Raw genomic sequence first — 10,356 nt, forward strand, 5'->3', positions numbered from 1 at the left:
CATATTTCGGAGCAAAGTTGTCAGTACTGCTGCGAGTGGATGTGTCAAGTAGGTGTTACATCGACATGGAATAATGTTCTGGTTGTTTTAATTAATTTTATCCTGTTCTATACTAAAAATAAATTGGATATTTACGATCCCTACTTTTATTTCATTACTATTAATAAAACTAAACAACATAGAAAGCCATTTAAGGGGAATAAATAACTTTATAAGTTCAAAAAACCATAGACAAATAAAAAAATCCACTAGCTGATTGCATTTACCCACTGATATACCAGGGTAGGTCATAAGATATGACTACGATCAGATTGACTTCATCAGAACAACAATGAACTTGATCTGGGTTAGTTTAGGAACATTTAGATCATGATCGTGTTAACAAGATCATAGTTTTGGAAAAGTCCTATAAGTATTGATTGATTTATGACGGAGATATAATAATTATCCTTATAGTCATTGATTTTTTACTCTCCTGTAAAAGTTTTCGCATTTAGTTCGTACGGAACTTGTTTTTAATCATTATTTGCAGGAAGGAAATTACTTAGCAGTAAAAAAATAGAATCGTGTATAAAAACTATTTATATTACAATTAAAATATAATTTTTTTGGAAGATCCGCGATCACGATTTGCTTATTGTTTCCAGTTGGAATCAAATCCAGCTGCAGTATCAGAATCTGAATCATAGTTAAGCGATCTGAAGCTCTTCGTTGGAGTTTTCGGTGTACTAGGCGTGCTGCTACCTCCAGATTCAAAACCTTTTTTATACTTCTTCTTCGAAGTGTAAGCTTTTGGCGCTGCCATGACTTCCTAAATATAAGTCAATGAGAAAAACGAGAACGGATGCATAGCAAATTTCTTCAAAAATAAATGTTTTTTGATCATTTTATCAGGAAAATTTAGTTAAAGTATCCATTTAAATTACCTTATTAACATTATCTGCCGAAACCCAACCTTTAAGTACTTTTTCGTTAACAGAATCCAAAGGAGTTACACTTCCACTACCGACTCCAAGAAAATTGCTAAAAGCTTCTGTCGTTTTCTTCACACGAACATTAAGAGATCCAATACGAAGAAACCCCAAATCTTTATCTAAAAAATATAACAATAACTATTATTGATAGTTGCATCGTTTGACTATGGCAAGATCAGCGATCAGCACGAAAACAACGGAAATCCGTCTAGTTGATGCTCTTATCTTCCCCATTGCAACGTACGCAGCGGAAACATGGACTTTAAACAAAGCAGATAAAAACCTTATAGAGGCTTTCGACAGATCTCCGTACTACAAGAAATTGGTCCACGTACAAGGCTGCTAAACAGAATAAACCGCATCTATCTGCAGTATCTGGGACATATAACTAGAAGATCAGGAACAATGGAATGATTAATCGGAAAAGAAGGCAAACGCCCAAGAGGTAGATCTCCAACTAGATGGGTAGACTAAACAAAACCCTTGATAAATATGAGACTGCATCATGCCGAAAAGATTGCACAGGATAGGCAAGCAGGGAAACAACTGCTGAATCAAATATAAGTGGTGTTACTTTATCCTTTGGAGGATAATGGAAAGAGGAGGACGCCACTTTTTAAACCGTCTTTAGAATACCAAAGTATATAAACATATATAAATAAACATCCACATAAATACTGAAAACAAGTGATTCAACTACAGATGATTCCAATTATCACAATAATATTTAAAACATAGTGAAGATGTAAGCAACCTTCACTATAAGAAGAGAAGTCAAACATAACCTCAATAGAAGAATCATAATTTGAGTACACTGATTTTGTAAGTTGTTGAGAAAACAACACTGGCAACAAATTAAATTTTGAATGTCTACACCACAGAAAATTCAAGTTACCACTCAATATCAAGTTTTTGGTTGGTTGTACCAACATCCAGCGAAGCCAATCTTTAACTGTATGTGAAAAACCAAACACTATGATCTCAAAGTTCCATAGATGCAAGAATGTGTTACAATATGAAATGTAAAAATAGACTTGCACGTCATGTCAATACCACATTCTAAAATTTCAAAAAATTGAATACGAAGTGACCGGTTGGTCCAAGGAATGATTCTCCAGTTAAAATAAATAAACTGATTTCAAACAGCATGTTCTAAATCTTTTCATGATTGGTAATGATTAAATAATCGTGATATTTCCTTCAAGCAGCCTTTACAGAAGCTTGCAGAAAATTTACATAACCCAAAGTGTCGCAATTTTAAGCAGCAATGCTTTATAATAAATATGGTGACAAAATAACCGTTTTCACAATGGGAACCACCCTAATAATACTTACCAAGCAATATATATTAAGTAAAAGTGAGATACTAAACTGCTGAAATGGTTACTCACTAAATTTCATAGATTTTTAGGGATGAGTGAAGTAGTGGTGAATACTAGGTATGGCTATTAAATAACGAGACTACATAAAAAGTACTGTCAGCTATTTAGCTTGAAGCCAACCCTTCCGAATGCGATGTCTACCGTGTCTGTAGGCAAACCAGTGTAGCCGTTGTCTTCATTTGTATAGGGGGCATCTTTTTCGACATAAAAATGATTGTCGTAAAAATAAAATAACGAATTGTTGTGAAATTTCTCATGAAACTTGTGAAAACTGCAACTGAAACTTATAATTTAATAAACAAGTGTATGGCGATGAATGTTTGTCGCGTCCACGTATTTTTTGAGTGGTATAAGTGTTTTCAAAATGGCTGAGAAGATATTGAAGATGATTCACGTTCGGGTCGCCCGAACATTAAAATTTTAACATTCCAAACAGTGTGTGTAAAACTAGAATCCTCACGTTTGAACAACAAGCTCTTAATGACGCGCGAGGTCGAAAATTCAACTTTCGGTCCGTGTAGTGTATACGATTTTTCTTCATACCATTCGAAGGTACGTATTTTATTAGTAGCTACGTACTTTCGACCGAAGTGTAAGGAAAAAATATTTTATATTGACAATTTGAATATTCAAAATGACCCAAACGTATTAGAAAAGGTGATAACGTGTGACGAATCAAATCTGCATTAAAAGGACTATTTCGAACAATGGAAGTCTGTTTTTAATAGCCACACCTCGTATAGCAAGCCATAAACTATGTTTAAGTCTGAATTTTAAACAGAATTTTCTTGAACCAAATGGTGAGGTGATGTTTCCAAAACCATTTGAATGTTATATTTAGCATTACACTTTTTCCTGCGATGTTGAATAGGTTTGATACCCTTCTTATAATAAGAATCGTCAAGCTCTTCAAAATAGCCATTAACTACCGACATCACTTCGTTATTGTTGAAAATCTTTGACCAGCGAGCCATTTTTCAAGTCTGGGAACAGAATATAATCCGAGGGGGTTGATTCTGGCGAATAGGGTGTTTGAGGTAGCTATTCAAACTTCAATTCATTAATTTTGGCTATTGCACTAACGGATATGTGAGCTGATAAAACAACACTTTCGTCTTAACCAAATGCGGCCGATTTTGCTTGATTTATTCGCTCAAATGTTGCAATAAGTTGATAGTTTTTCCTTTTTCAAGATAGACAACTTTGTGGATTTTCTTCAACATTTCTGGAATCGTCACCTCATTTGGTCGACCACTGCGACGCTGATTTAGGTAGGACATACGGCCTCGTTTAATCTCGTCTACCCAATATTTTATAGTTGATAAAGGAGAAGTCTCAACCAGAGTTCTCTAGTTCAAACTAGGTTCTTCTAGGACCATCCTCGTACACAGGTTTATAGTAAATAAGTAATATAGTAAATATTCTTTTGTGATATTATTTATAATAGAAATAATTATTTATGGTATTTTGGGTTGACTGTTAATTTTGAATGTTGCTAGTTGCAGTTATAACTTACCAGATTGTTTTTTTCTTCCTTTTATTTCTGCAAAAAACAAAAAAACGAATGGATTTAGTAACAATTTATTTAATCGATTATCGACCGTAACTACATGCATCTAGATGGAAATTACTACAAACTACCCATTCTCCAAATGTAATAAGGATTACAACAAGTGCCTGTGTAATATTAAATTGTACACTACTGTTGTAGGTAACCCGTAACCATGTAAAGTATACAAAAGTGGCTGCAGTAGTTTTTAAGTTACAAATAAAACTTTGAAGCAACAAATTCATCTTTGTATTTAATTTTACTGAAATTATCTTCGCTTGTTATATTAAGTAAAACTTATGAGAACATCTGTGATAACATTTTCTCTATTCGGTGATCACAAAGATTTAGAAAAGTGAAAGCTGGAAAAAACTCGCGGTTATAGTAGGTAGGGAGTCCCGTGAAAGCTGTAACTTATGTAAGATTTCGAGTTAAAGTTATCAAATCGGATCAAGACCTTGTATTGTATTTCTTCATTTAGAAATCAAAAAAATTAATAAAAACGTAATCAAAGACAAAATGTTATTCTAAGCCAAGACGAAACGAAATTGTGCGATGACCAAAAAATTAATTGAATTAAATAATGAAACATGACAAAGGATTAAATTTAGACGATTTATTTTTGAATCGAGATTTCGTTTTTGTTTCTAAGCAATTCTGCGTTTTGTTTTAATAGTTCAAGTTTCAATAATCGCCAAAATATTTTAAATGAAATTGATTTTTATTATATTCTTAAAATCTTTTGGATCAAAATTATGGAATTTGGCTTATGGTTAAGGATGGAAACTACTTGCCACTTCTTCATCAGTAAGAGCGTATTTCCTATAATTGGTCATTCCAGTGAACACCCTATTTACTAATATATATCAAAACTCACCAACTGGTCCTTCGAGCCTTCCAAATGTGTATAACCGGCTTAAAGGACTTGAAAGTGTAATTGCTAGTAAATTGTGTGTTCCATATTAATTAATACTCTCAAGTAAATACCTTTACCTATTTTTCATCACGACGTTTAGTCACTATCTAATTGATAACAAGCATTAAATACATTTCAATTCAAAATAAAATATATTTCCACCACCTAGTAAATACGAAGGAAAATCATTGTGAATGAAACTAGTATAAGCTAAGAAATAAGCGTTAAAAATGAAATGTGATGATCAGATTTGTGTATGAAATGATATAACAAATCATTTGAGAAAAATAATACAAAGTGGTAAGATGAATAAACTACCCCACAAAGGTTGGAAAAATTCGATAATCCGAACTAATTGGCACCAGCCATAATCCAAGAAATTGAACGGCATAATGATGATAATGATCGAGTACTAGAAGTATCATACGATGAGGTTTTCGTAATACCTCTGGTGTTTCAGTTCCGATCTATGAATTACGGGTTAAGGGTGAATTAGTTTAACTCAAATTTGATTTTCTATTCTCATGGATTTAATAAACATATGAATGGAAGTCCTTATTGTTAACATATGACTCAAGATATGAGCTTGATGAACATATTACTGCAATTATCCCATTAACTAACCACACATAAAGCCCAAGAACGTTTTACCATCAGGCTTTGGAGATAAAATGTTTAGTTATTTTGTAGATATTATTAATGTTGCAATAAAATCCTTTTTTTTAACTTTTGTGGAGCAGTTTAATTTAAATATAGTCAAATTTGTTGGGTAATAGCTTGCCAAAGCAATAGCCGAGATTTTTATAAGAAAATGGTTACTAGATATTATTTTATACAGTCAAAATGTGAAGTTGCTGGTTTTTCAAAAAAAAAACAGTACTTAATAATAATTTTCTTTCTCCATATAACTGATACGACGATTTTGATTGTATTGTGAAAGACATCGAAAAAGTTATAGTGGTATTAAGTCAGTGATTAAGTAGATCCTCATCTACTGCCGAACGAAGCCCCCTTAATTGCAGTACCTCCACTATGTACTCGTAACTATCTTCAAAGACCACGATGTTGGGAAAGAAAGAAAAGAAGCTTCGCTGGTACATATTTTATGGTGGTCCACAGAATTGTTTTTTCGAGTCTCGTACCGAAATATGAGGTTTTATAATGTTTTGAGAGTCCCTTCCAAACGGCAGTTCAAAAAAAAATGTTTTAAGGGTCACTCCAAATTTTTAAAATCTTTAAGAAGCAATTTTTTTTCAATTATTTTTATGTAATAATGTACTTGTCTTTGAAACTTTGAAAAATTTACAGCGTCCTTCAAATATTAAAATTTCGACTTGAGTTTTTCAGGATATTCATCATTTTTCTTGAAAAAAATTAAATAATGTGAAACATTTGACCATTTTAGAAATTTTAAATAATTTGGGAAATATTTTTTCGACCTCCCGTTTGGAGGGAGCTCTTAAAACATTATAAACCCTCATATTTCGGTACGAGACTCGTTTTTCTTGAGCCACCTTTGGGTATATAATGGAGAAGAAATAAATAATCGGTAAAGAGTATAAAATTTTCCAAAAAGGTAGTGAAAATGACTAGCAAAAATACCTGTTTAGAAGACACAAGTTGTATCAGAAATGACAACAATTTCTTCATCAATTTATATAAAGTTTATTAACAAAAACAAAAAGAAAATCAGTATAAAATGTTACCGTATTTATCGGTATTTGTAAGTTTTTCTTGGAAAAAAAATCAAGAGTCGCTGAATCGATTAATTAACAACTCATGCACTGTTTACTACCACTACACCTACACTCACTGGTCTTTCAAGTCGTGTATGAACCAAAAAACTAGATTATGTAATTGTGAGTGATAGTAAACAGTATGAATACCATTAACCGTTCCAGAAATTCCCATTCGATTATACACACACATAATTCAAAAATGTACCAAAGAGAAATTGTTATGTTTCCTTGTGGAACAAAAAAAAAATCATTCCAAATACGCTGAACACAATGTACCATTACAGCATTCGCATTGCATTACCTGAAGTGCGTTTTGATAACAAAGTTATCGTCTTCAGAGCACACAATTTAATTGTAAAGATCTCTGAAGATGATAACCTAGTAATCGAAACGCGTATCAGTTGAATAGTGAATGATGGTTTTATGACATTTTCACTATGTTTATCATTAACAGTTCTAGAAATTTCTATTTAAATATGATACAGAACTACAATGGTTTTTCTTTCCAAAAATGTACTAAAGAGAAATTGTTGTTAATTCTACTTGTGTTTTCTTTCATTTCAACTATACTGAACATACTTTGCTCTACCACTACACTAGCATTCACTTTCTACTATTTGGAGTGCGTTTTGTTAATAAAGTTAGATCTCTGAAGATGATAATTTGGTAAACGAAACGTGCGTCAGTTTGATTTGGAGTGTTGGTGTAGTGGTAGCAATAAAAATGAATATCACGAACGGTTCCAGAAATTCTAACTCAATTTGATCTACAATTCGAATTGATTTAAGGGAATTTTAATTTCAATTAATATGAAAACCATATAGAAAATGGAATACGCAAAAAAAAATTATTACGATTAATTATATTATAAAAAGTTGATAGCAGAACAAATTTTAGTTTATATATTTACAAATTTGTGTTTTTGAAAATAGTTCGTGATAGAAAATAAAAAAAAAGCTGGGGGGAATCAGAAAATGTTTAGTTTCCCTATTGAAGCAAAAAATTTGATTCAGTTAGAAAAAATAATGAATGTATTAGAGAAAACCGAGCTTTATTTTATTATTTTTATTTTTGTTTGTTCTGCTGAAATAAAATGTTCCAATTTATTTGTAATTCAAAGTTAAATACAAAGGGTTTTCCTTTTTTAATTAGTTAAGCCTTGAGTAATTATTCGATACCTAGTTGCTTATTATATCTTGTTTAATTCGTGGCTTAGTACGACTCTGTACATGGAACTTCGTCTTAGGGCCCTTTCACACCAAACGAATCCGAATCAATCAGAATCACTCCGAATCAAGTTGAATCTGATTGACCAAGATTCGGCTTCGAGCGCTCCGTTTAAATGCGAAGAGCCTCTGGTTTAATCAGGTTTGATTCGAGGTCGCACTTGATTCAACCTGTCAGATTCCTCGTCCGGTCAGTCTTGATTCAACAACCATACGAGATGGACGTGGAGTTATTAATTTTAAAAGTTAAAGAAAATAGTGCGATTTATGACGCCACTGATAAAAATCACAGCAACAGAAATCTCATATCTTCTGTGTGGACGAAAATTGGCGAAGAATTAAACATATTCCAGATAAGAATTATTCAGGTTGATTCAGCTGGTGTGAAAGAGTGGAGATGACGAATCAGATTCAACTTGATTCGGAGTGATCCAAATTGATTCGGATTCGTTTGGTGTGAAAGGGGCCTTAGAGATCACGTCAACTATGAGCACTCCGTTTCTTGGATGGACAAAGCTATTTAAAGAAGAGCTTGTGTCTCAACAACATCATGATTATCAAACTAAATCTCATCTAAATATAGTACAGGTCTCCTTAACTTTAATTTTACGCACACACTTTTATCATTTGGTAGAATTGTCAACCATAGAAACATTAAGTGTATCATTTATTGTCATTTCATTGTATAAGTGCCATGTCAAGAATACAATAATCAGAAAGCATTTATTTTCGTTCCTCATCCTATATGGTCTCCATATTAATGGTGAAAATTTTCAAATATTCAAATGGTAACATTAAAATGAAATTAAATGCAATTAACATAAATTAAACTAGAACGTGTTGTTTTCTACTTTAATAAAATCGACGATAGATGGTACTGAAACAGCAATGCTTGTTGGTGCAGAAATGATTTTGTTGCGAAAGCTTTTACTTCTAGATTTACCATGCCTGGACTTTTGTGTGCCATACTCACTGCGCAATGTAACACCTTGTCCTTCTTTTTGATCTTTCACGAAAAAATAATAATCCGCAGTTTTACCACTGTAATCGCGAATATTAGGATCGGCTTCTAAAATGAAAAATGTGGGTCAAACAAAAGAAGGACTTTAAACAAGTTTCAATGAGCATCTTGACGATTTATCATCGATTAACTACATCTTAAATGTTGTAATATGGAAATAAAATTGGTTTTATTATTATCTAACAATAATATGTATCGATTTTTCTAAATATTAATCGATTAATTGGTGAAGAAAAATTCCTAACAGCAGTTTAACTTTAATGTAATTTTTACTTACTATATACTTCAATAAGAAGTTTGAAGACGTCTTTGTGGCCGAATTGGGCGGAAATATGTAACGGTGTATATCCCTATGAAAAGAAAGTACAGAATATACAGAATGTCTCATTAATAATTGAACATAATTATATACAGTACTTGAAAATTGTTTTATGCATACTTTTTACAGCGTTGGTTCTATACAAACTAAATGCTTTTAGCTACAACCAGTGACGTACTAAGAAGCAAATTGTCTCTTCTCAAATTCTCTTTTCACTATAAATATATACGAGACGAGTGGAAAGTCACTTTAAATATTCGTAAATAGTAAATATACATTAGTGATTAGTGTATTAAAACTATAAATTAATTTTGTAGTGAGGAGTGTATATAACTGAAGGCAGGATTCCTAAGCCACAATTGTAGTGATTGCAGCCGTACGACTGCAGTCGCGCGACTACGGCTCATAGTCCTTCGCATATAACTAACTGAATTTCTATCCAATCCAATAATATCAAATTTAATTTATATGATTTTCTGATCAAATCACTTTAGATAAACGATAATATGTAGCCAAACTGGACTTTATTCAAACGAAAAAACCGTCTAAACTTTGAATTATCCCGTAGAAGGCGATTCTTATATAAAATATTTTGAAACTCCTTCGTTCCTGTCAATTTAGCCAACAACACATCTTCTTCTTCAACTTTTTGCAATTATGCTTTTGCCACAACGTCCAATACTACAGCTCTAGTCGCTGCAAGGGAGTGTATCTCGCGACTATAGCTGTAGCGGCCGCAGCCGTTATGTCCGCAGTCGCTAGTCGTCGATAAGAGGTAAAATGGTAAAAAATATACTGTGTGTTTGAATTTATTCCAGTCAACAGGATACGTGGCAAGTGTATAAATAAGAAAAAGATGTTTTCGACTTTTTTATCGTTAAAAATGATCGAACACTTTTTCCTGTAACAAAAGTTATATTTTTAAATTAATGATATAGACGTAAGCTTGAGAAAGTAATTAATATGAAATTTTATAATCATAAATTTTACACTCCGTTATCGTCAACATGTTTTTATTTGGCAGATACAATTAGTAGGTATCTTTACATCTATTATAATTAGTGTTGTTCGTAAACTGAAAATTCTCAAAGATCGGCGAAACGCAAGCAGGTGCATCATCGCCAATTATGGGAGCCCATATTTTTATCTGATCGCTGCCAAATATAAAAATTACAATTTATATTTAGTTTCCTCGTGTTAAAATCTGCGATAAGATTTTTTAAAGCGCTC

The 10,356-nt window shown here is 32.4% G+C and overlaps 1 protein-coding gene across 1 annotated transcript; it reads right to left on the reverse strand.

Moving 5' to 3' along the window:
- Window positions 1-534: 534 nt before the first annotated feature.
- On the reverse strand, window positions 535-9,578 carry LOC130892536 (uncharacterized). Its single transcript, XM_057797991.1, has 4 exons — window positions 9,085-9,578; window positions 3,873-8,855; window positions 927-1,093; window positions 535-811 (listed from the first exon to the last, which is right to left on the reverse strand). The coding sequence occupies exons 2-4, from the start codon at window positions 3,970-3,972 to the stop codon at window positions 635-637; spliced, it is 444 nt and encodes a 147-aa protein (XP_057653974.1). The 5' UTR covers window positions 3,973-8,855; window positions 9,085-9,578; the 3' UTR covers window positions 535-634.
- Window positions 9,579-10,356: the final 778 nt, after the last annotated feature.

The sequence above is a fragment of the Diorhabda carinulata genome, chromosome 4 (genome assembly GCF_026250575.1).
Source record: "Diorhabda carinulata isolate Delta chromosome 4, icDioCari1.1, whole genome shotgun sequence".
Classification (NCBI taxonomy): domain Eukaryota; kingdom Metazoa; phylum Arthropoda; class Insecta; order Coleoptera; family Chrysomelidae; genus Diorhabda; species Diorhabda carinulata.